Raw genomic sequence first — 26,311 nt, forward strand, 5'->3', positions numbered from 1 at the left:
CTCACATGGTAATCTGGGATAATCCCCCACCTCAAATCCACAACCTGGCTGACGTGTGCAGAGTCCTTGTGTGCCGTGTAAGGTGACCTAGTCAGTTTCTAAGGGTTGGGACAAGGATAACTCTGGAGGACTCTTCTGCTGCCCACTGCACCATAAATAGTCTGAGAGTCTCTTCTTTGATATTTTGCCCCTGTGACCCCAGGATCTGGGCAGCATGAGCTGTGGTCTAGTGTCGATCTACTTGGAAAGTCATTGGTGGTTATTTTCCTTGCTGCTTCTGAGTCAGCGCTGCTGGCCCTTTCCAGCATTTTCCCAGACTCCGAAAGGAGAAGAACACGTCCAATACATCCTTGGGTTACAGCAGGAAATGGCATCTTGCTTCATGCGTAATGCTCTCTGGTGTTTTTATGGAAAGGTTGGGCATTTCTACTGTCTTAAAAAAATTCCATGTCTAAACTCTTGGCCACATGACACGGAACGCCTACCTGGGCTGGGCTGGGCTGGATCAGATTTGACAGGAGCTTTCAAGCAGCTCCTTGGTCCTGCCTGCTCGGCTGGAAGGACAGTGGGACATCTGCTGAGGTGCATGGCTTCGCCCTGCATGGGTATGGGGGGTTCTGTTGTTAATTGGACCCCAGGTGTGGGGTGGGGTAGACATTGTCATACTCAGAGTTCTAGCAAGTTTCTGAGAGAGGAAGCGGATGACGCGGCCTCAGCTAGAGGCCCCCAACCCACTTGGGGTTTTTTCCAGGGCCGTCAAGTGTCCCAACCACTGTGGTGCTGTGCACTTTTTCACTTGTTTCTGAAATGTGTTCTCTGATTATTTTGAGTTCCGGCAAGCACCTCAACCCTTACGGAAAAGAAAGGGCGGGGGGAGTAATAAGCAAACCAACAACTGAGCCCACACCCTTTGCTCCGAGGAGGGGCACCCTGGGGCTGGACCCCTCCACTGGGATGGAAGCCGGAGTCCAGGGAGAGATAAAGAGATGGGCTTTGACTGACTCCTGGGTTCAAATCCTACCGTGTGACCTTGAGCAAGTGACTCTACCTCTCTGTGGTTTAGTTTTCTGGCCTGTAAATGGAGATAGTAGCAGTACCTACACTTGACAAGGTTGGTATCAGGATTGATGATTGAGTTAGCATAAATAAAATGTTTAGGACAGTGGCAACCAAGGATGCTCTGAGAGGTTAGTTGCTACCATCCTTTATTTTTTAAAAGATTTATTTATTTATGCATATAAGAGCTGGGGTGTAGGTCAGAAGTGGGGGTGTGTGTGAGAGGATTCACCAGAGACAGAGTGGGGAACAGAACAGGCAGACCCACTGAAATCCACTGCTGAGGGGAGCAGCGGGCAAGACAGGGAGGTCTGCTGCGCCATGTGGGTTGCTCCCTGGCCAGGCGGGGATCAAACTCATGCTGCAGAGACTGCGGATAGCTTCATAGTGTGGTGCTTAACCCCTTGTGCCACTGGGGAGGCCCAAGTTGCTGCCAACCTTATCATCACATATTTTCACAACATGGCCCACCCCTGCCTGACCTTGGCCAAGGAGAGTCTGCCCCGTCCAGATGGGCAGTCTGGGGCTAGGTTTGCCACCTGAATGGCACCAGTGAATTAAAAAAATATATATTTTTTATTTTTTGAGTCTTGATGTTTTTCTATTCCCTTCCCTCTCTCTGTGCTGGGACAGTCATGACTATTAGAGAATTCAATATGCAAATATGTGTGTATCCACATTAGTTTTTTTTTAAATCAGTTTTCTGCTGATGATGCTCCAATAAGGCAGGTGATATTTCAAGCAAGAAAACAAGAAATAAACCTCAAATCAGACAAGAATACCAACAAGAGTCTGGGTTTTTACCCCCTATGTCAGAGGACAGCAAAGGCAGGAGCTGACTTTGCATTTTGCTGGTGTCTGGTCTTGCTGATCCAACTCAGGATTCTGAGCTCAGAGCGATTAGATCAAAAACAGGAAGCTGAAAGATGTTAGATGTGGAAAGGGAGTCACTGCACTTCCCTTGTGAATGGCTTTTGATTTTATGCTGATTTGTGTATTTTCTCTCACCTGAAGCTTCAGGGTAAACCTGAGAATGCAGAAGATCCTGACTGTAAATGCTCATTTTATTTTCCTGAAGTGACACTGATATGTAATGCTCTCCCAGTCTCAGGTGGACAGTGGAGAGGGTTGATATTTGTGTCATTGTGGGGTAACTACCCTAGTAGGTCTAGTCAACACCCCTCCTCTCACCTTTTTTTTCCTTGTGGTGAAAACTTTTAAGATCTAGTGTCTTAGCAACTTCCAAATATGCGACATAGTGTATGAACGATAGTCATCATGCTGCACCTTATATCCCCAGAACTCTTTTTATTAATAGAGTTTGACCCCATTCACTCTTTCCCCTCAGCCCCTGCCTCTGGTCCCCACCAATCTGTTCTCTGTATCTGTGAGCTTGATTTCCCCCTGTTAGACCCCACATCCAAGTAAGACCAAAATGGCATTTTTCTTCCTCCGTCTGACCTATGTCACTTAGCATAGTGCCCTCAAGGTCCAGCCATGTTGGTGCAAATGGCAGGATGGCTTTCCTTTTTTGTGGCTGAATAGTCTTCCTTTGTAGGGATGTACCACCTTTTCTTTATCTGCTCATCCTTCATTGGACACTGAGGTTGCTTTCATGTCTTGGCTCTTGTCAGGAGTGCTGCCATGAACATGGGGGTGCAGAAATCTTTCCGAGTTAGGGTTTTTGTATCTGTCTCACCCAGACCCAAGGTGGGGTAGTTTTGCCACCTGAACTCACCCTGATTTAAATGGTTTTTCTGTCTCCATGTGGCCTGATGGGAAGGCAGAGAAAGGCTCTGCTGGGTCACTGGCACTTGTCAGCCGGGGAATTTGCCAGGTATCTAACTTCCTTCCCTCACCTGCAGGCTTAGCCTGGTTATCTCTTCTCCCGCCCTGGGAACTGATTGGTCCAGCTCCTGAGCCTTCAAACTATCAGCTACCTAACCTGATCAATCGGTGACATTAATCTGCGCTGCTGTTTTGCTTTAGGGAGGAACTGAGCGCTGCTTCTAGCTGATCAGTGACCAGGGCAGAGCAACCTCCTCAAGAAACAGATGCGTCCATCCGGGCAGACCGTGACAAGCTGCGCCAACCTGCCTGGGGTTTTGGGGGCTGGGGAGATGTTGGATTTCCACTTCTAAAGTCAGGACGGTCCCGAGAACACCACTCGCCCCAAGCCTGTCATTGTGGGGTCGGGGAGCAGGCACTCCATGATAGGCCTCTGGGGAGCGCTTGGGACAGGGCAGTCTGGGCAGAGGCAGGTCTCCCAGTCTTTACAGGAAGCCCACGTGGCGGGAGTCTGCTGGGGCTTCCGAGGGCAGCTGCCACTTGCCCCGTGAAGCAGGTGGCTCCATGGACCTGGGCCTACCCTAGGACGCAGCCAGGGGACACGTGACAGGCAGTGCCAGGGAGCCTGGAGCACCTGTGCTGTGCAGAAGCTGGCGTGGGCCACCTGACGGGAAGAGCCAGCAGGAAACAATTAGGAACCATTTGGTGCTAAACCAGGCAGAGCCGATTGTCCTGTAGGCAGACTCAGAAAACGGAAAGGAAACGCCGGCCAGAGCGTCCTGGAGGAAAGAGGGAGTCACGGACTCACCTCCCAGTCCCGACGGAGGGCCGAGGTGTGGCGGCCGGGCGAGCGGGCTTGGAGGAGGGGCCGCGGGCGGGCTGGTCTGCGAGGACAGCAATGCGGAGAGCAGCTGGCTTGAGGACATGAGACAGGGAGGGACGGTGTTCGGGGCAGCCCCAGGGTGACATGTGTTGCCTGACTGTGGGTCTTCACCCGCGCTTGGAAGGGACTTAGGAGACTCAACTGCGGCTCATGCAGAAAGGGCAATAAAGGGCTTATTTACAAAAAGGGGGAGACGAAGAAAGAATGACTCAGAGAGAAAGAGAGAGATACATTGGTGAACGTGTCCTACCCCTTCCGCGGAGCTGGAACCCCCAGAGCACCTGCAGCTGGCGAAAACCAAGGCCCCAAGGCCCGCATGTCTGGTTACACACCAGCCCTGCTGCTTATCTCCACCTCGGCTCCCAGCTCCCTCCCTGGTGGTGACGACATGATGGGATTTGTGGTCCTTGGTGTCTGAGATGTCTTTGGTCTGGGCTGGGGGTGGGGTCCATAGAACCTACTTGTGGAGTTTGTTCAGGACGTCCTGCCCCCCAGCAATTGGAGGGAGGGTGAAAGGAAGAAAAAGAGGGAGGGAGAGAGGGAGGAAGAAGAGAAGGGAAGCAGGAAGCAGCAAGCAGGAAGCAGGAAGCAGGAGGGGAGATGAGAAGAAACCCTGGAGCCAGGATGGGAAGCGGCGAGGAGGAGGGGCCCGCAGGGAGGGAGCAGGCATCAGCTTATTAAATGTTTCTGTGTGAACATCTCTGTCTTCAGTTTTCAAGTGACCTCTGGTCAATTCTCACCCAACACGGAGGTGGGAACTGTTTTCTTGACAGAGGAGCAGACTGAAATGTCAAGCCTTGGGTCACAGGGCTTGAGAGCACTGTAATTTGTATTTGTGCTTGAAGAACATTCCAGCAGAATGAGCTCAGGAAAATGGCATTTTATCAGGGTTAATAACCTTGTCCAGGAATCGGCAAGATCAGAGGGACGAGATCAGAGGGACCAGGAATCCGAGGGAGAGGCCCAGCAGGAGGCTGCTGCAGGAATTTGGGTGGGAGGCTCAGAGACCTGGGCCAGGGTGACTTCAGAGGAGGAAGTGTGTGGTGGGGGAGGGCAGGTGTTTAGGGAAGGGGGTGGTGGTGTTCTCTTTTCCAGGGGCAACACCTGGAAAGAAGCAGGAACCAGGAACAAGGTCCAGTAGGGGAGAACAGGAGGATCTTTGTTCACCTCCTCCTGTGTGTCTCTGAGGCTGTTCCTCAGCCTCTCTGAGCCTCCGCCCCTCACCTGTGTAGTGGAAATAGGAAGCCTGCCCTCCCCACCAGCCCCAACCCGTGGGGGTCACTTAGTCGTGAGAACTAGGGAGACTCTGCAGGGAGAGGGTCTTTGTCCTCAGCCCAGAGAAGAAAGAACAGGGAGGGGCTGGGAGGCCCTTCCGGAGGTGGACCAGGCACAGGAGCTCAGAGGCACCAGGATTCAGGATTCAGGACAGCTCACAGGGCATCAGAGCCCTGAAGCCGCCATGCCCCTCGGTGGCGTAGACCTGAGTGGATGTTCGGTGAGTGGTTGCTGTTTTCAGTTTTGAAAAATCACCTTTGAAGTGGCTGGTTCGGGGGGCGACTTCCTTCAAAGATGTTCTGCTTTGAAAAGGGAGGGAGAAGCTCACTCAGGTCTCCCTGACCTCGTTATCATAACCTTTCTCCAGCTGGATCTGCGATTCCCGAGTGCGAACGGCGGGCCTCAGCCAGGCCGAGCTTACCTCCTTCTCTCTTGTCGGGGCTCTCACCCTGGCATGGGCCCCCGCCCCAGCCTCTCGGCTCCAACTGCCGAGAGAAAGACAGTCAGTTCTCCCTAGTTCTCAGTCAGAAAGACAGTCATTCTCTTAACGCTCAAAGGCAGAGGACTTTGGTGTCATTTCTTGAAAAGAAACCACTTCCCTCACAGTATGTCCCGCTGGCCCCACGGGCACCGGCGGCCTGTCCTTCCACACCAAGGTCAGGCAGGCCCTGCCTTCGGCCTCCTGGCTGATGCTCTGTTTGCTTTGCAATTAAGAAAAGGACTTCAGTTCTTCATTTTCACTTAAAGTCAATATAGGAGGTGTTGCTTTTTGAGGAAAAAAATAACTAGTGGTTCTTTTAAGGCCAATACGGTTGGGCATGGAAATCACACTAATTCAGGCTTGTTAAAAAGCAGCCTACCTTCCATAATTGTCTGTTCCGTGTGCTCAAGCTGGGGAGCGTAATGATGATAATAACAATAATAACCGTCTTGATTGGGTGTCCAGGAGACGAGGCCTATCACCGGGCCTGCGAGGCACGGGTATCTTTCTCCCTATCTTTTAGAAAGAGAAACTGAGGCTCTGGAAGAACAATTAATTGCCCAAGGCCACACAATTAAGTTCGAACTTCACACCCCTCTCCTACCTGACGCTGAGCCCACCCTCCCCCCGAACCCTGTTGCCTCCAAGACCTGAAGCTGCTTCAAGATAGAAGGTTCAACTTCTCAGGCAAATGGAAAGTCTCATTCATTAGACTTTTAAATATTTTTCACAGCATCCTTCCACACTAGGAAGGCCCAGGCCAATTTCAATGTTGCGAGTTAAGTCAGACCAGTAAGCCCCGAAGTTTGGGGGAGACTTTGCCGCCTTGAATTCAGGCCCTTAGCCCTCCCTCCCCTGTTTGTCCTCCTGCCCTCTGGCCCTCCCCCTGCCTCTCACCCACCTTCTAGTCTCTTCCCTCCCCTGGATCTGCCCTCCCCACCAGCCCCAGCCCATGGGGGTCACTTAGTCGTGAGAACTAGGGAGACTCTGCAGGGAGAGGGTCTTTGTCCTCGGCCCAGAGAAGAAAGAGCAGGGAGGGGCTGGGAGGCCCTCCCGGAGGTGGACCAGGCTCAAGGAGCTCAGAGGCACCAGGATTCAAGCCCCCAGTCATTTCCCTGTGTTTTCCGAGTGCCGGAACGTTCCCTGTGTTTTCCGAGTGCCGGAACGCAGTCCTCCTGCTGCTTCCAGTAGGAGCCAGAAAGGACCAGGGGGCCTGCTTCCCGCCCACAGAGGCTTCTCTGGAGGCAACAATGTTCTGGCCTCACCTGCTCCCCCAGGCAGGCCTGGACCAGGGACCCCAAGGGTGCAGGCAGGGCGTGCACACCCCACTCCCACACCCCTGTGGGACTGCACTGTCTCTAACCCTCATGGGGCCAGGAGTCTAGAGTCAGGGAACCGGCTGCCTTCACTCCTCCTGGTGGTGCCCACGGGCCCCGACCTCATTCCTGCACTTGGAAAACACAGGGAAATGACTGGGGGCCTGAATCCTGGGCTGGCTCAGGTGCTGTGTGGGCATTCAGAGTCCTTGGGCCCTCACCCCCCTCAGGGGTGGTCTGCAAACTCTGGAGTCAGTTGTAAGTGCAATAAAATCACAGGTTCTGAGAGCAGGGGGCCTGGCCTCCACGGACAGGTGCGGGGAAGTGTCTGGGAAATCCAGATAACTGCTAAGAGGAAGGCCAAGATCTGGGTGCTTGGTCACGCAGTGTCCAGTTGCCAGATCCCAAAGCCTGTGAGGCTGTGGTGCTTCTGGCAGACACAGGAGTTGTTCGGAAACGTCAGTGGTGACTTTTCCAGGGAGGAGGCTCCCATCTGGTTGGCTGTGCAGTGTTCAGTCTTCTGCTGGGTTGGCTGCCAGCGGAGGCAAGTGCTGGCCAGGCCTTTTGACCACACTGTTCTTGAAGGAGAACCAACTCTGGTGGCTGGCCATGGTCCCACTCCCATCTCTGTCTTTTCTGTGTCCTCTGGCCAGCTCGGTCAGCTACTGCAGTCATTCCGCTGAAAGTCCCCCTGGCAAGTCAGAAACTGAACAGACCATCTTTACTCACTGGTTTTCTCCACCTCCCTGTGATGGAGCCAGTTTTGCAACTTGCCCTCAGAACCCTCCCGGTTTTCTGCAGAAACCAAACATTTCTCTGCACACAGGATGCAAAGCCCACTCCTTGTGGGAAGCCAGTTATCATAAAGGGGCAATTAGAATATTACCAATTAATCCTACCAATTAGAATATTACCGATATTGCCTCTTCTTTATCTTCTCTCCACCCCCAAATTGTTTTTTATTACATTTGAGTAGAGTAGGGAAAATGTCTTATCTTCCAGAATGTGTTCCCATTTCAGCCCACGTGAAATTTTCTAGAAGGTAGGAGCCAAGAAATTGGGGGATCAAGGTGGTGGGTGCGTGGCCTACTCTGGCAGGAAGGAGAGGGTGGGGTGCTGAGGAGCCACCAAGAACACCTGGAGAGGTCACCACCTGTAGGACAGAGTCCCCGAAGGGGAAGGTGGGAGTGTGGGGGTGTAATTAAGCCCAACATTGGAGAGATTGTTTGCTGGAGGAATAAAGCACAGAAAGGAAATGAAAAAATACGCCTCCCCCCAAAATTCTGCTTGGAGTGAGGATGCAAAGAGTAGGTGGGGGAAGTTCTATTTGCTGAGGGTGGGGGTCTCTGCAAACAGCTTCTCAGCACGCAGCGCAGCAGAGGCCCCGCTGGTGTTTTCCTCATGAGAATGACTCTCCCGAGCACTCCCAAAAGTTGAATCTGAAAGGCAGAACCACAGTTTTGGGTTATCCAAGAGGCTGGATCTTCCCTGGAAACAAAAGACGCTGTGATCTCTCAAACGGCTTAATTTGATTTTATCAGAAATGTACAAAAATTTCCCCCGCAGGCTGGGCACCCTGCTGAGGGATTCTGGCCCAGCGTGTAATTAGCCTGAGAGAATTATCAGCATTGGAAAATAAAACTTTGTATGATAAGACGCTCCAATTATGGCGGCGGTGTCAGTTATTTGCTCCTAATATATATGCATTTATCCCACCCTCTCGGCGGCCAAGACGATCCTCTCCCGTTATTGCTCAACCCCGGGCTGGGAGATGGCATATCTTCGCCTGTATTTTTGCTGGCACATCCGAGCACTGAAGCACATTAAAGTAATAAAATTAGGCAGCAAGGCGTCCTCGTCACTCCCACTGTGTTCCCGTAACCCCCTCATTTACAGCAGAGCGAGACAGAAAAAAATGTTTTAGAGCAATTTAAGATGAAGCAACGCTGGATATGTAAATCCTGCTTTATTGGCAGTTATGGCAGCTGCCTAATTCCTCTCAAGTGCCGGGTGCCTCCCGTCCGCTGGCCGCGCGGGGGGAGCGGCCCGGGGCCCAGGCCACGCGGGTGAGGGCACAGCCCCTGCCTTGCTGCTGTGCTCACTGCCTGCCACGCCGGGTGGGGGTGGGGGGTGGACTGGTCACCCTCCCCAACTTCCAGGGTCCCCGGTGCAAGGCCAGCCAGGGGTCTGCTGAGAGACTGATGCTTTTCCAGATGACAAAGGCCCCTTCTGTTTTTTAACAACTATATCGCTTCTCACCTTTTTTATTCCTGCTAAAGACACAGGTCCTGTTCCTTGGGAGCCGGGTACTGTTCGCAACAGGTGAGGTATGGACCCGCGCGGCTGCCCCACGGCGGCAGATGCCGCCTTCCAGAAACCAGCAGTGGCCTGTGCGTGCCATGGAATATGTCGCAGCTGTTAAAAAAGACGCACTCGTGCTGGCTGGGTGGCTCCTGGGGGATGATGCTCAGGGAAAAACATCAGAAAGTGAAAGGCAATTACCAGATGGTCCCACTCGCTCCGTACAATATAAACAAGTAAAGAAAAGAAATTAGCACAACACAACATATGGAACCCTGAACCGTGAACGGAAAGGTGGGGGGGTGTGCTAAGGGGGAGTCAGGAGAGGAGGTTCATGGATAGGGTCTTGGCAGGAACTTTAGTGGGGGGTGAGCACAGGTCGAGGGGTGAAGTTGGGCTCTTCCATGATAGGGTTTTATCAATAAGTGGCAAATCAATAAAACTTGGAGAGGAGGAGCTGGGGAGCATGATTCGGGAGATGTCAAGAAGGAAGCTTCCGTGGGGAAAACACCGGCTGGTGTTAAGGCAATCCAAGAAGCAGACAAAGCAGAGAGACCTGGGCGGGCTGATTCCTCCCCAGCTGCCTGGCCTCGTGCTGCAGAGAGACGGGCGCGCAGACCAGGGCTCCCCGTCAGGCTGAACTCCATGAAGACTCCCAGCCAGGCAGAGCACTCGGGGGCTCAGCGGGGATTTGCTGCATTCAGAATGAGTTATAACAGGATTCCCAAGGCTAGGGAGACAAGGGAGAAGGAGAAAGAAAACAATTACCCCACTCTGCAGAACTTATCTTAGACTTTGCTGTGCTTAGTGTAACTACTATAAAAATAAGAGGTTTAAAAGCTGTGGAGCAAGTCGGGACTGGCTGAAATATGTGGCTTTGTGTCCCTGCACTTTCATCCCCCCCTCCCCCCTTTTCTTGGCTTGACTCTGCCCAAACCTGTAGCCCTTGAGAAAGTGCCGTGATTTAAGAGGGCTCCGAGCAGCAAGTCCCTGGGAGTTTCTGTAACTCAGCTCTGTGCTCTTCTTGCCCCAGAACAGAGGAAGGAGGACATGGGGCAACTTTCAAAATGGCGGCCGAGTCATGAGACACCCAAGGCAGAGAATGGCGGAGGGGAGCCCTCTTTCAGGGGTCATCTGCAGGGGAGCTCTTAGGACTGGCTAGTAGGATGCTGGGGTGCTCACTGTCTACCTCCCCATCCTTGAGTGCAGAGCAGCTTCTCAGATGCCAGCTGGGGTTAAGCATAGACCCTCTCCTCCAATATGTGGCTATGTGATAAATGCCAAAGGGAGGTAGGAAGGCTCGGGGAGCTGGAGGGGTGTGAAACAAGAGCTTAGAGGGTTCTGAATTAATTTATCTGAGTCTATGGACGCCTCTTTCTGTGTTCAGTCAACTCACTATCTTCTTGTTATGGGGCAGCACTAATCAACTAGAAAGTCTGCAGTCTTCTTACCGAGGGATCATCCAGAAGACTGTTCTGTCTTCCACACTGATGATAATGCTGGTGTCCCTGGCTGAGGTGGGGCTAGGGCTGGTGTTTCCTCCCAGCCAGGTCCCTGAACACCAACGTCCCATCACCTGAGGGGAAGTCAGGGAAAATTCAGATTCCTAGGCCCCATGCACTACCCACTGAATTAGACTCTCTGTATTTTTTAAATGTAATGTTTTATTTTCTTTGTATTTTTAATAAATATTTTTACTTACCTTTTGTTTTTATTTTGAGGTAAAACATGTAGTATAAATACCCAGGCCTTGACTTAATCAATTGAGTACAACCGTGTAGCCATGCTTTAAATCAAGTTACAGAACATTTCCACAACCTATAAAACTCCCTCCTGTCCTTCCTTCCCTGATATTTCCAGCTTCCAGGCACAACTGCTATTCTATCTCCCATCATGGAGAGAAGGTTACCTGTGTTTAAACTTCACCTGCATTGAATTACATACAACATTCTTTCAAGTCTTGAATTTCTTTCAACATTATGTGTGTGAGATTTATCACACAGTTTCTAGTTCTTTCCCATTGTAGTGTCTGATCATATGAATAGACAACTTATTTACTCACTCTATTCTTGATGGAATCTGGTGGTTTTTTACCCCAGGTTTTGATTATCCTATGAAAGCTGCTAAGAACATTCATATAAGGGCCTTTTGTGCCCATAAGCACTCATCTCTATTGGGAGTGGCAGTGTTGAGTTATATGTTTAGCCTTGGCAGGTAACTATGCCACAGTTTTCCAGAGTTGTACCAATTTGCACACTCATTAAGAGTGACTGGGAATTCGGTTGCTCTGCGTTCATGTCTTCACTTATTATTGTCACACCATTTGGTTTTAGCCATTCTAATAGGTGTGTATTGGTATATATTTGTTTTTACTTGCTTTACCCTGTGCAGCAATGATATTAAGAAACTCTTTATGAGGGCCTCCCCGGTGGCGCAGCGGTTGAGCGCTGGGTTGCGAAACTGCCCGCGGCCTCTGCGGCGCCGGTTCGATCCCCGGCTGCTCCCCGGCCACCAGAGGAGGGTCCCACATGGCGCGCAGACCTCTCCTGCCGCCCGCTGCTCCCCTCAGCAGTGTACTTCGGTCCTTCTGCCTGCTCTGCTCCCCGCTCTGGCTCTGGTGAATTCTCTCACCCTCCCGCGCTTCTGACTGTACCCAGTGCATGTAAAAACAAAACAAACAAACAAATAAAATAAATAAATAAATAAAACATGCCTCTCTAAAAAAAAAAAAAAATTAAAAAAAAAAAGAAACTCTTTATGTGCTTATTGGTCTTTTGGAGTTTCTCTTTTGAGACTGATCAAGTCTGTCTAAAATTGGGGAATGAGTCAGTTATCCTCTTAATTTGCAGGGCCCTCTTGTTATAAACAACTACTCCAGTACGAAGTAAGAACACTATTGACAGAAAACACTCTCTGAAATTAACTTACCAACTAACACCTCTCTTCTTGACTGGAAAATTTTCTTGAGACCTCTGTTTTCCTTTCTTCAATTCTCAAGCCAGGAGCTCACTTTCTGCCTATTCAGCCTTTCTCTCACCTTTCTTTCAACTATGTGTGGTTGACTTGGTCTTTGTGGATGAAATGTGGCTGCCTGTGTTTCTGTTGGTGAGTTCTGGCTCAGTGTAGGGCATGAAGTCTGGAAATGCGAGCCACTCATCCATACCTCCTCCTTGCCTTCCCAGTACTTGATTGGTACCACAACCTTGTCACACACACATGTGCAGTGGAGAAAGCCAGGAAGAGGAGGAAGAGTTTTGGATCTTCCTTTGTCAGCCTTAATTTCACCTCTTCATCTCCCAGGAATTGTGCATTCCCCAAGCCTCCTCTCTCCTTTCCAACACCAACACCTGTCTTTTTCCTTTACCACAGGAAGGAACAGGGGTGTTCAGTGTGTTTCTCTGCCTTAGTTTGGTGTGTGTGTGTGTGATTGTGTGTGTTTGTGAGTGTGTATGGGACTTGCTTTGGGTCATCAGTGAGGAGCTGTCTCATGTCCCTCCATCTTGGATGCCAACTACGCAATAATCTACCTTCAGGGTCAAACAGTCCCCATCTCTCTGCACCCCATGAACCAAAGGGACAGAAATGTCTTATTGTTTCCAGGGTACTCAAAACTCCTGTACTCCAGCCCTCCCATTCAGTAGAGACTGTTAGGGATGGTGTCTCAGTAGGAGAGCATGTTGGTCTGCTTTTTAGCCTGATCACCCTGGAGAGAGTGTGTTGCTTCTGAAAAGGATCAAGAGGTAGAAGGGAGGGGAAGAAAAGCAGAAGGAGTCTGATAACAGATAGATTCCTTCTTCTTGTTCTTTCCCTCTATGACCTGCGACTCAGAGGCCAACATGGCAGGAAGCGGTGAGGTGGTGGGGAAGGAAGAAAATGATCCATGCAGTATGTGTGTGTCCACACGTGTGTGTATGAGTCCTCCTTCACCCTACACATCCAGCTCCAACCTGGTATACAGGCTGTGTAAATGGCCTCAGGGGGTTATTTACAGTATCATACCCATGAATGAACAAGTCTGTCTTGATTTCACATGGCCGTGGAATCTGGCATTTGTGACTGTGAGAGCAGCTCAACTGAATATTTCTTTTTCCACTTGTAGGCTGGTTATGATGGCGAGAGTATTGGAAATTGCCCATTTTCTCAGCGTCTTTTTATGATTCTCTGGCTAAAAGGTGTTATATTTAATGTGACAACAGTGGATCTAAAAAGGTGAGACAAAGCTTCTGCATTATTGAAATGACTGCTCCTGATTTCCTACACACACACACACACACACACACACACACACACACACACACCCCCGGAGGACCCATGGCATGTCCATTGGTGGTCAGGACCCTGAATTGAAGCTGGGGCGTGGGCCAAGTGGTAATTACAAGATCATTGGCTGACTCAGCCTCAGGAAGGAGTAGGTGTGGGGGCGCCAGAGGAACCTGCTCTGCCAGTTACTGGTCAGCTGCAGACCTCCCCAGCGCCTGTCTGAGCATCAGTCCTGGCTGATAACACCGGGGAGAGTTAACTTTTTCACCTCCATACCCAGAACAGGGACCATACTTTCATCACCAGTGTGACACTTTATACACCCACAGTCGCCTTTGAAATTCTCCAGGGTTGTTTCTTTTTGATTGGTGAGGACGTGGCTAAACCTTGGAGGTTTGGGCACATTTCCTGTAAACTCTGCATTTTCCTCCCACCCAGGAAGCCTGCGGACCTGCAGAACCTGGCTCCCGGAACAAACCCTCCTTTTATGACTTTTGATGGTGAAGTTAAGACGGATGTGAATAAGATCGAGGAGTTCTTAGAGGAGAAATTAGCTCCCCCAAAGTAGGTATCATAAAAACAGCATCCATAACTGGGTTCTTCCCCCTGACCCCTGTTTCCCCTCTCCCCCCACCTTTGAGGACAATTCTAAAGTGCTTGGCTTCATGCATTTGGTGTTCTATGGTGCTGACTCCCTCAGCTGGACCTGTGGTATGCCACAGAAAGAAGCAAGAGTAGAAACTTTGAGTTAAGAGGACTTGGAGAGCTTTGCACCCACAGTTTGGCTGCTAGGGTTGAATGGCAGGAAGTAGAGAGGAGGCTGGTGGGTGTTGAGTGGTTTGGCCATTTCTGGAAGGTGTCTGCGTTGACATGCAACATCACAAAGTTCTGGAAACTTCTAGTCCATGGTCTACACTTCAATAAGGAGGGCACTAAGGCCAGTGAGGCCAGGTGGTGCCCTCCATCCCAGGATGAGACAGTAGATCCAGAACCTTCTCCCTAGACTGCATTGCTTCTGCTCCTTGATAAAAGACTGAGGAGGCTGTCAAGGGGAAGTTTTCTTTTTTATATTCACTCAGAGAATGATCGCCCCTCACCACCACCATGTCATCCCCCCTCGATCTTTGCTGTCTGTGACACTTTCATTTTGAATTTTTCAAGGTATCCAAAGCTGGGGACTCAACACCCTGAATCTAACTCTGCAGGAAATGATGTGTTTGCCAAATTCTCAGCATTTATAAAAAATACCAAGAAGGATGCAAATGAGAGTGAGTGTCTCCATCTTCCTGTCCCTGTTTTCAATGTGGACCGCCGCGGGGTGGGGGGCAGCTCATTAGAAAGCCCCGGGAATTCTGGTTATTTCACAGAGTGTGGGGTCCCGTGTTGAGAGACAAAGAGAATCCCTCCAACTTTGAAGCTGCACATGTGTTTCAAGAGACTGAACATTTTATCTGGAGGTTGGGAGCTCAGAAAACAACATTTTTAGGGGAAAATAATCACCATACAGAAATCAGTTTACATGATGTTGCCCCAGTGTCTGCTTCATTATGGGCTTCCCAAAAATACATTTTTAAAAAGATTTATTTATTTATGCATACAAGAACTGGGGTACAGACCAGAGGTGCCTGCGTGTGGGCGGGGGGAGAGGATTCACCAGAGACAGAGTGGGGAACAGAATAGGCTGACTGAAATGCACTGCTGAGGGGAGCAGCAGGGAGACAGGAGAGGTCTGCTGTGCCATGTGGGTCACCTCCCTGGCTGGGGATCGAACTCGTGCTGCAGTGGCTGTGGACAGCTTCATAGTGCTGCTTCACACCTTGCTCCACCAGGGAGGGCCCCTCATAAATACTTTTTTAACAAATGAATAAGTTTAGCAGTAGCAATGTTGGGTAGACATTATTGAAATGACTGCTCCTAATTCCCCTACACACACACACACACACACACACACACCCCGAGGACCCAGGGGCATGTCCATCAGTGGAAGCAGAGCTATTTTCCAGGGAGGGGTGAGTCCTTTACTCAGGTGAGTCCTTTACCCTGTTGCTCCACAGCCTTCCTCCTACCCTGCGTCTGTTTGTCTTGGGGCGGACAGGAGACGCACGTCTTCTTTCTTACCTAGAGAAAGGAAGCTCCAGGGCTCACTGTTTGCCGTTCTGTTTCAGTTTATGAAAAGAACCTGCTAAAGGCCCTGAAGAAGCTGGACAACTACTTAAATAGCCCTCTGCCTGATGAAATCGATGCCTATAGCACCGAGGAAGTCACTGCTTCTGGAAGGAAGTTCTTGGATGGGGATGAGCTCACGCTGGCTGACTGCAACCTCTTACCCAAGCTCCACATTATTAAGGTTTGCCGCTCCTCCATCCCGGGTGCTGGAGACATGAATGGGGCTTTGTTTGATTTTGTTTTGACTTGTGTTTTGGCCAGACACCGAAATCACCTGAAATGTGCACTGCAGAATTAAAAAGTTGAGCTTGTTTCTGTTTGAAACAGCCAAACCCCAATTTTCAGATACACAGCATTTCTCACATATTCTTTCGTCCCAGGAACTGTCTGGGAACGTGGCTCCCATCCCCCCGGCCCCCATGTCACAGCTTCTCTTCTCAGTGTCACCCCCCACCCCCAGGGGAAGGTGTAGGAAGGCACCTTGGGCACAGTGGCTGCACGGCGCTTGCTGCCCCGGGCTCACTGCTGGTGCGTGGCATCTTTAGTATGAAAATGTGAGCTGAGTCACTTGTGGGATAAACATGTCATCTAGAGATGACAAGGTGTGTTCTCTCAGCTCTTACATGGACCCCAACAGCTGGGGTGCAGCAGACAGCTCCTAGGCTGGGCCTCTGCCAGGCTTGGCCTCTGGCTTCCCAGAGAGACAAAGAGAATGCAAGAGTCGTGGGCCATTCCCTAACAGTGTTGAAACTCCTGGGCCAGTGCTTCTCCGGCATTAGCAGGCATATGATTGTCTGAGAGCTCTTTAGAAATGCAGGACACTTGATCCTGTCCTGTCCTACTAACTAGAACTCCAGGGGCTGACTCTGGGATTCCAAGGCCCCCCACTTGGAGACTTCAGTAGTGCCCCACCTGCCACCTTGCTGCCACAGGTGTTAATGGTTATTACCATGATCACATTGCTATGCCCTTGACCTGCAGAAACCCCAGATGTTCCAGGAAGAAGCCCAAGACTTGCTGTAGGGCATCTTGATTATTAAAATCCCACCAGGTCTAGAGCTAGGTCCTTGATATAAGGACAGGGAAGATGGAAGCGAAAACAAGGGCAAATACAGGGTTAGAAACTTGTAGTTGGTTGTTGTTTGAATAATGCATTTAACTGGCATTAAGAAAACTAATTTACTGGTGGCATTGCTACTTCTGTGGACTAGCAGCCCCCACCCCCGGTCACCTCACGTCATTCCTTTGCTTTCTTTTCTGACATTTCTTCCTCCTTCTTCCTCACTATCCTCCCTCTTTGTCTTTTTTCTGTTCTCTTACATGTTGAGCTCAAGGGGTATCAGCTTGAAAGTCAAGTCTTGAAAAATGTTGTTGATCTCACAAGTGAATGTTCTTTTCAACAAGTCTGTCAGTTTCCTGGTGTCTAAAATTTATGACAGCATTGTAACCCCTCAAAATCCGCTACACTGCTGATTGTTCAGATGGGGAGTCTAGTGAGCATTTCCCAAAAAAGGTCTTTGTGAACTTCAGTGGATTTTTCCTGGCCTTTGCTCTGACTGGGGTAGTGTCACAGAAGGACACGGAGGTGGGGGAAAATCAGGAGGAACACCCGAGTCATACAACATCAATGGTCACTTATTTAGCTCCTATAAAAAATGTCAGAGGAAGGGGTAAATGACAGTAAAATAAATCAGTCCCTGACTCCAATATAAGACTTAAGAACAGAGTCTTCAAAGCCATTTAGCACTCAGATTACCAAACAGCTTAATAAACTTCCAGGATGGAGCACTTCTGAAAGGAAATGAGAAACAGTCTAGAGGATTTTATGGTAGAAGATGAGAGAGTAAAAGAATTTATAATTTAAATTTAATATAAATGTATAATTTATTCCCCTTCCTGAAACCCAGAGGAAACAATAAGAAAAACAGAGCATTAACTTTATCTTTCATAAAATCAGGAAAGGACAGATCCCCAAGTCAAAGACAAAGAAGCTTCACACAATGTGCGGTGTCACAAGATCAAGGCACATTTCTCTACATGTTTATCAAGGTTAAGGTTTCTCTATAAGTCAATAATGCAGTTCTAAAATTCCCAAATCAAACATTTTCTGTTTGAGGATGAAGGCGTGGTGTAGATCACACACACACACACACACACACACACACACAGAGAGAGAGAGAGAGAGAGAGAGAGAGAGAGAGAGAGAGAGAGAGAGGGAGATCACTTTCCAGCTGAGAGCTCCAGCAGGCAGAGTTGAAGGAAGCTCACAGGGACACAGTCTTTGTGTTCTGCATGTCCCCAAGTCCCCAACAGAGGGAAAGTGGGGAGAGGAGAGGAGAGGCAAAGCCTTGAAACATTCAAGAGAGAAACTGTAAATTAGATGAACATCACTTTAAGCCATGAGGATCTACTGCTGAATGTGGATCTACTGTGAATCTGTGAATCTACTCTCAGAGTGGAGAATGTCTTAACACAAAGTGTGAAGCTAACCCCAACCCTAAATAATCGTAGCCTTAACCAGGAACCTAACCCTAACCCTGAACTTAATCTAAACCCAACCCTAACTTTAAACTTAACCCAAACCGAACCCTAATTCTAAACTTGAACATGATCATAACCCTACCCATAAACCTACCCCTAACTTTGTACTTAATCCAAACCTAATCCTAACCCTAGCCCTAACCCTACTGTGTGCCCGGGGCAGAGGATGGAGCAGTGTTTGGTGACTGGATATATGAGATTTGTATCCACATTGGTCTACCAGCTGCCCCATCTCACTCCCTTGCTCTCCACACTATTTTTAAAAAAGATTTATTTATTTATGCATACAAGAACTGGGGTGTAGGCCAGAGGTGCAGGGGGTGAGAGGGTTCACCAGAGACAGAGTGGGGAGCAGAACAGGTGGATCTACTGAAATGCACTGCTGAGGGGAGCAGCGGGTGAAACAGGAGAGGTCTGCTGTGCCTTGTGGTTCACCTCCCTGGCTGGGGATCAAACTCATGCCACAGTAGCTGTCTTTTGCTTCATAGTGCTGAGATTTAACCCCTTGAGCCACCAGGGAGGCCCCTCTCCACACTGTTTTTAGGAATTTAGTGGATCCAATAGTTTTGACTCAAAAGAATCCAAGTGGGACCAGTGTGTGGATAGAGATGATCCAAAGAGAGAGGCAAGAAGAGATAAGGACAAAGAAGAGGGAGAGGAAGGTGAGAGTCATCATGTGAGGGAGAGTCACTCCTACAAACCTGAGAACTTCACAGATGGATACTTCACTGCTGCCTCAAAGAAATGGAAGAGAACATGAATTTCCTGAGAAAAGCTCCAAGACCAGATAGACGGTGTAAAAACATGTATAATATCCCAAGGAGGATGACTATTAGGCTGCCACAGCTCAAGAAAAAGACTTGGGAAATAAGTAAAAGTTAATATTTGAAGTAGCAAGAGGTGGACACTGCAGGGAGTACTCAGGGGCGAGAAATCCATCAAAAATCGATTAGAGACACATCAGGAGGTAAAGGTGGTTAGATAGATGCCAGATGTTTGTCATCAGGAACGAGAGATCAGAAACAGGAAGAGAAAAGAGCAAATTCAAAGGTAATATTTTGAACTAAAGGATGACCTGAATCTGCAAGTTAAATAACATGCTGGTGACACACTATGAGGAGTTTAATAAATGAGCCTTGAGGATCCAAAGACTCTGGGGTGTTTTATGATGAGAATGGTAATAATAATAATAATAATAACAACAATAGCAACCACAGTATCAATAATAATAAGTAGTAAGATCACCTGTGCAAGGAAGAAATTCAGACTGACCTCATCTGTCTCTGTGATCACATTCAAAACCAGAAAGAATCACTTAATACTACAGAGAATTAAGATTGTGTGATGTAAGACTTTTATATTCAGAAAAATTATTGTTTTTGCCAAGACATCTGGGCTCCATAAAATGAATACTCTTAAAAAAGATGAAATTGTAATAAGTGAATAAGAATCTGGGGACAGCGAAGATATGGAAGGACTGGTAAAGAACAGAACCTACTTACATCGAAAAACTACAGCTAAGACTAAACAATAATGAGACTATAATAGTTGCAGGAATCAGTGTAAATGTGGATGTTTTTACTCCTCTGGGAGAATAAATGGAGAGAAGTGTCACTCTACTCATTTCCTCATTTGTCAGCAACAGGATTAAGTAGAGATGATCCAAGGGTGATAGATCAAGAAACCGAGAATTCGGTTTAAATGTTTTAAATGTTATATGGGAAACCTCTGGAAGAATTAAAATAGACCCTAAACCTTCTAAATTCCTAGAAAAGGAAACACACAAATGCACAGATATCCACAGAAAGATGGAGAGCAGAATAAAGTATTATATTCAGAAAATGTGATAGCAATAGAAGTGTACACGTTTAAGAGGCATACATGTAACAGATTTACTCCCAAATGTTAAAATAAAGGGTTAAAGAGAACCAGATAAATGCCAACAAAAGGAATGAAGAAGTTTAAACAATAGCATAAGTAAGTTTGAGTTTCAGCAAGAGGTGTTAGACAATTTATGAGGTTCTCTGAGATTTATATAATCCCGCTTTGCTCCAAGGCTTCAAAGTCTGGAAATCAGTCCTGAAGAACTTTTAATCTGTGACACATCCCAAGCTCATGTCTCTCAGATGTCCCAAGATTCAGTGCAAAGGGAGGCCACAAAGCAGAACTGGCCTTTGAAACCCTGTGTGCCTGCTATGGGATGAATGGTGTCCCCCACGAAATTCATGTTGAAGCCCCATGAGGTTATTTGAAGATGGCGTCCTCCAGACCTTGTTAGTTAAGGTGAGGGCCTGTTGGGATAGATTGGTGTGTGACTGGTATCCTTACAAAAAGGGGGATTTTGGACACAAATACAGGGAAAGCACCACGGAAATCCTGGATTTGTGGTTCCACGGGATCAGGAGGCCTGGAAAGCAGGAGAGACACCTGGAGCCAATCCTTCCCGGGACCCTCCTCAGGGAGCACACCCTCCAGACGCCTTGATCTCAGACTTCTAGGCTCAGGACTTTGAGGGAATTAGCTTCTGTTCTAAGTCACCCAGTGTGCAGAACTTTGTTAAAGCAGCTGCAGGAAATGAATACTGTCCCCACAGAACATACCCTCCTTTGCGACAAATTCCCCAGCATCGCCCTTTATCTGAAATAAACATCTCAAATGGTGTTTCCCAAAGTCTTTACTCTCAATGGTGTTATTCTTAATCTTACACCCACCACTTCCGCAATGATAAAGATTGGAGATCCTTGTGTTCATCAGTCGACCCCTTGCACATGGTAGCCCCCCAATGACATGTCCTCAGTGGCAGAATGTTGGAGATCTGTGGGGGTTATAATATACACAGATACTTGGGATTTCAGCATGTGAGGCCTGGCAAGTGGGAACAAAAGACGGCACTTGACAGTGATCCTGGCAGAATATAAACCAAAGATTCCACACAAATCTTTAAGCATCTGATAACACCGCAGCAGAATACATAAAGAAAATCTACCAGAAACACTGGGAGAAATCTGCCCCAGCATAGAGCAAATGCATGCCAGTCGATCCCAAGCTCCCTCTGTGTTAGATTGGTGGGCAGGATAGCGTGGAGCTGCTTGGAATCCAGTAGATGTAACTTTTATAACCTTTCCTGTCCCCAGTATGTCCCATGCATAGTCTAAGTGGAAGTGGGGGTAGCTGGAGGCAAATGACCTCAGGACTTGAGGAAGAGAGCATATCGCACACTTCAAAGAGTGTGTTATCTGATCTCATTGCCTACATGAGTGGTTTTCCCTTTGCTGATATTTTCCTCTTCATTTTCAGATCGTGGCCAAGAGATACAGAGATTTTGAATTTCCTTCTGAAATGACTGGCGTCTGGAGATACTTGAACAATGCTTACGCTAGGGATGAGTTCACAAATACGTGTCCAGCTGACCAGGAGATTGAACGTGCATATTCGGATGTTGCAAAAAGAATGAAGTGAAGGGGATGGTGGTGGTGGTAGTTTTTCTGTCTTATTTCTCAGTCGGATGGGCTATGAAAAAAGTATGTTCTTTGGACCTCACCCTCTGCACGCCCTCGCCCCAGAATAAACATACCATCCCTTGCGGAGTGATGCCCATATTTTAACGGGCCCATATGGTAGTGTGATCCACTCATCACTTGTAATTTGTGTATCAGAATAATACCAGTCTCTGGTTGCTCACACTAGTTGTCCAGTTTACATTAATTTATATCTTTTACGTTCACGGATCGTCATCTATGCTATCTGGGACGTGCATTTTGCAGTGTAGGCTTCGAGGTAAATTAGGTTTGAGTTCAATTTCTCCTTCATTTAAAAAAAGAAAAATTGCCTCCGATAGCTTCCATAATCATACATGGCCTGTTTTTCTCCTCTGAAAATAGTTTAAGTTTCTTCAGAACGAGAGTGCTGTCCTTGTAATCGCAAAATGATACAGGCCTATTTTAATATTTAAAAACAATGTCAGAGGGGTTAAAAGAAGGAAGAATTTCACTAGTGGAGCGCAGTGGACTCTCACTGCACTTAGCTAACCCCTGAGGACTTGTGGGTGGCGTATCCAAATCCTGAGTCTCTTTCCCACACATATTCACACCACACGCGAGTTCCTGCACAGTGGAATTGTCTATTTTAAAGGATGGGGGCGGGATGGGACCTCTTGGCCTGGCCTTGAAGGTCATCCATACAGGGCCTCAGACCAAAGGTCAGCCCAGCCAGCCAGACAGGAGGCTTGGAGGCTTGCCTTCTGGTTTCGCAGGGATGGGAACCCTAGTGGGTGCATGGGCAGGGCCCAGAAGCATGGGAGGTCCCCCCCCCTTGTTCCCACTGCCTCCAAGATGCTGCTGCCTCTGGTTCCAGGAAGCCAGGGAGAAAGTGCCCCCCAGGCCTTTCCTTCCAGCTGCCTTTCCCAGGCCTGCTCTCACTCCCTCCCTCTCGGAGACACCGGGTCTTCAGGACACTCTTCCTAGCAGTTGCAAGAGAGTGGTGGGGAATCTCCTTGATGCTTCGAAATGCACCTGACTCCTCCTCACAGCCACTCCCTCTCTCTCCAGCATGGCTCTTCAGCCACAGTGTGGTGTGCGCCCGGCCCATCTCTGTGCCCTTCCCCTTCATCATCCCACGGCAGCGCTGGCTGGGGAAATCCAGGCTGGTGGGATTCACGGTGACCGTTGTCGGGCAGTGCTAGTGAAGGGTCAAGCAGAAAGAGGGCCTCAAAAGCGTTTTCTGGTTTCCCTGACGTGCCCTCCACCACGTCCGGGGCTGCCTCTCTCCTTCCTCCGCGGTGCGTGGGAGCCGCTGCCAGGACCCCGCCGAGGCAAGAACCCGGGGCTGCTTTGACGCGCATCAAGACCTCCCTGCGCTAACACCCACCCGGCTGGGTCCCTGCACACCACGCACGTGCCCCGGATCCTCTCCCGTTCAGTTGACTGTGGCGCGTGGTTGCTGCGAAGATGCTCATTTTAAAACATTTGCATCTGCTTTACGGGAGGTTGATTTTGGAAGAGAGCAAACCACTAGCAGAAACGGTTTAGGGATTTAGCGCAAAATGCCCAGGGACACGAAGCCCTGACGCCGTCTCCACTTTGGCTCCCTGGGCCCGGATGCCTCGGTCCCCTCCAGGCTGCCAGCTTCGCGGTGTGGACCAGACACTTGCGGAGGCTGGGTCTGCACATGTCTCCCTGGGTAGCATTTCACATCTGCTGAAGCGTCATATTTTTAAGACTAGGTTTATGATGTTACATTTAAACTTGGAAAATGAATTGACTACCAGATGTTCCTAGTGTTAACTGTATTGTTAGATGTTAAAATGATCTTAAACTCCGTGTGCCTTAAAAATTAAACAAATTGTAAAACTGTTTAAACAGAGCCAATATCGTTAATTTTTTTCTTTTTTTTTTCTTTTTTTTTTACTTTGTACCCTCCATTTAGCTTTAAACAGTGACTGGAGACGGGCTGTCTGTAAGATGATGACAGCAGTGTGGAGCCAGAGAGGGCTGGTACTTGCTTTAGAGATAGTCAGTGCAGGAACGGCGAACCGCAGAGGCATTGGAAGGGCGTCTTTAAGATGTGTGTGAGCTGCGCTCCCACAGGTGGCTGCAGTGGAGGTTTTACTTACTTGTCTTTGAAAAATACATTATTTTGGGCCTCCCCTGGTGGCGCAGCGGTTGCACGCTGGGCTGCAGGGCTGCCCGCAGCCTCTGCAGCGCTGGTTCATTCCCCGGCTGCCGGTGAGGGTCCCACAAAAAAAAAAAAAACAACAAACCCATTATTTTAATGGAGGTAACACTGGATAACACCACCAGACATGCTTTAGGGGTACAGGTCCTCATCTCTCCAGATGTACCGCCCCACATTCATTGCAGTACCGTGTGCAAAAGCCAGGTGTACACACTCAGCTAGGAGAAAGATGAACGCTTGCCATGTGCAACAACATGGCGGAGCTGGAGGGGATGGGGCTAAGCAGACTTACTTTTCTTTATATATTCAAAAGAACAGATTTATTAAAAAGGAAGAGAAGAGTCAAGGGCGCTTGTGCAGACACAAGCATGCAGAAAGAGCGGTCCCTGAGAGGGACAGAGAGGCAGCAGGAGAGCTGCTGTCCAGACTCCCATTTTTTAATGGAGCTGTAGGGACGCAACCGACTCCTTTGTCTTTCCCTTCTCCTGGCCCTGCCCCAGCCCCAACCCCTTCACAGGCCCCGAAAAGCTGGTGTATGTGGGAAGGTGAGGAATATTCTAGGGCTGCTTGACAGCCCCAGAGGTGTTGCCTTTGAGCTGGGAGAGGAAGCTTGGGATCAGGCCACTAATGGGATCCATTCAACCTGATGTTGTTCATCTGCTCTTGGTGGCTTCTGCATCCAGGGTCCTGCCCAGGTCTCCTCCTCACCCCTCATGTTGAAGGTGTCCCGACAACCTTCCTGGAGAGAGGCCAGTTTTCTTGAAGACAACTCCTCTCCGTTCTTTGCCACAACTCCCTTCTAGCAGTTTCCCTGATGCACCCTTGGGTGAGGGACAAGGACAGGTACCATGGCTGACTGGCCTGGGGCTGCCACGGCTCACCTGAGACACAGACCTCTGTTCTCTGCAATGTTCTCTGTCCACATGTGAACATGGGGTCCTGTGCCTGCCGGACACCTCAGCTGTGGTCGCACAGTCACATCATCTCGCTGAGCCTTGCTCTTCTCTGGAAAATGGGAACATTATCTCACCATCATGTTGAAAGTAGTTGCTGGGAAGTTCCCTGTGAACGCCACCACACATGGCTGAGGACAAATGGATTTTTCAGGCACAGCTCTTCCTGTGTGGGTTATGTCAACATGACAGGGCATGAAATGACACATGGACAGGACCTTGAGCCTTCCTCATGAGGGGGCAGCAGTCATGCCCTGTGCCCCGCCTGAGGGATGATGGTGGTGCACAGCTCAGCCGTCCTCTTCTGTCAGCCACTGTCCACAGCCTGGCCTCAGAATGTCCTCAGAATGTCACTACTGCGGCCTGACGGCACAATCAGGCTCCCTCTCAAGTGGCCTGTTTCCAATTGTAGGACATTTATTTGAGATCCTGAGATGTGGAAAAGTAGGCAAAAACCAATGTGTGTGTGTGTGTGTGTGTGTGTGTGTGTGTGTTGGGGGGCGGTCTTCAAGGCTGAGCCCCAGGCCCTGTGGGGCCTCCTTCCCAAGCCCACTACTAGGTGGCGCTGTCTCCCATCTCCTGGAGCCAGGACACCTCACCCTGCCTTCAACTGCATGGGCAACAAGGGTTGACCCCCCCACTACCCTGATGCAGAGACAGTCTAGAGAGTCATTAAACCCAATCCAGCCTCCTCTGTGTCAGCCCAGGGCATGTTCCAGGGTGGATTTTCAGGGCCAGAGAAACCAAGCGTGTGCACTGGGCTGCTGGCCTCAGCCCGGCTCCTGGAGGCCCACACCCAGAGGATCAGGCTGCATTTTCAGGTGCTCTAAGACATGTCTGTGGAGGGGCTTCGGCTCTGTCCTGCCATGGAAGTGCCCTGCCAGACAAGAGGCTGTCCTGCTTATTGGTAACATAACTCACTCGCCCAGCCCCCTTATCCCTTTCTTGTTTGTGAAGGCAGATGGGGTCGGGTAGACACTTCCTTGGAGATTTTGGGAACTGAACAGAGTCCTTTGGCTACTCCTCCACCTGCTCCTCCCCAAGCCCAAGGAACCAATGCTCTCCCCGGGCCCAACCCACTATAGCTCAGAGAGGCATGAGGATTTTCTGGAAGGGAGGAGTTCCTGGATTCTGAGAAACCTACAGCCACGAAGGGCCCCACATCCTCTCCTCACAAACCTGGGTTTCTGAACCAGCAACCTCCCTGTCTTGTTCTCACAGCCCCTGGGTCTGGAAGAAAGGACCAGGAGCACCTGTGCAGGTAGTGGGTGGGAGGAGGGACTAGCCTACCTCCCTCTCACAGCCATGTCCCCCAAATCTCCTTTTGGCCCCTCTCCAGGGATGTGTGGGCTACACAGGGAGGAGGAGCTTCCTGCTTCTGGTGGGAGCCCTGGGGTCAGGTGTTCAACACCCCTGGGGCTGGGATCCATTCCTGACAAACCTACTTAATTGTTCCTGAATCAATTGCCAAGCAATCAATAAATCCATTCGCTTTATTTCACTGTATACTGTATCAAAATACTGTTGGGACATCTGGTGCTCTGACTGGCCTCCATCATTGAACTGCTGCCCAATCCCTGGCTCAGCTACTTTGCTTCCTGAGGAGAAAAAAAGATGA

At 49.3% G+C, this 26,311-nt stretch overlaps 1 protein-coding gene across 1 annotated transcript in view; it reads left to right on the top strand.

Moving 5' to 3' along the window:
• The window catches only part of CLIC6 (chloride intracellular channel 6), a gene marked incomplete at both ends in the record, with an annotated part of 41,788 nt that extends 20,262 nt beyond the window's left edge, over positions 1-21,526 (top strand). The window contains 5 exons of the mRNA XM_084232753.1: positions 13,200-13,309; positions 13,799-13,924; positions 14,522-14,628; positions 15,526-15,707; positions 21,365-21,526. Of these exons, the coding sequence (XP_084088879.1) occupies positions 13,200-13,309; positions 13,799-13,924; positions 14,522-14,628; positions 15,526-15,707; positions 21,365-21,526 (687 nt within the window). The remainder of the gene's footprint in view (positions 1-13,199; positions 13,310-13,798; positions 13,925-14,521; positions 14,629-15,525; positions 15,708-21,364) is intronic.
• Positions 21,527-26,311: the final 4,785 nt, after the last annotated feature.

Source organism: Talpa europaea (assembly GCF_964194135.1).
Source record: "Talpa europaea genome assembly, chromosome: 4".
NCBI classification, from domain to species: domain Eukaryota; kingdom Metazoa; phylum Chordata; class Mammalia; order Eulipotyphla; family Talpidae; genus Talpa; species Talpa europaea.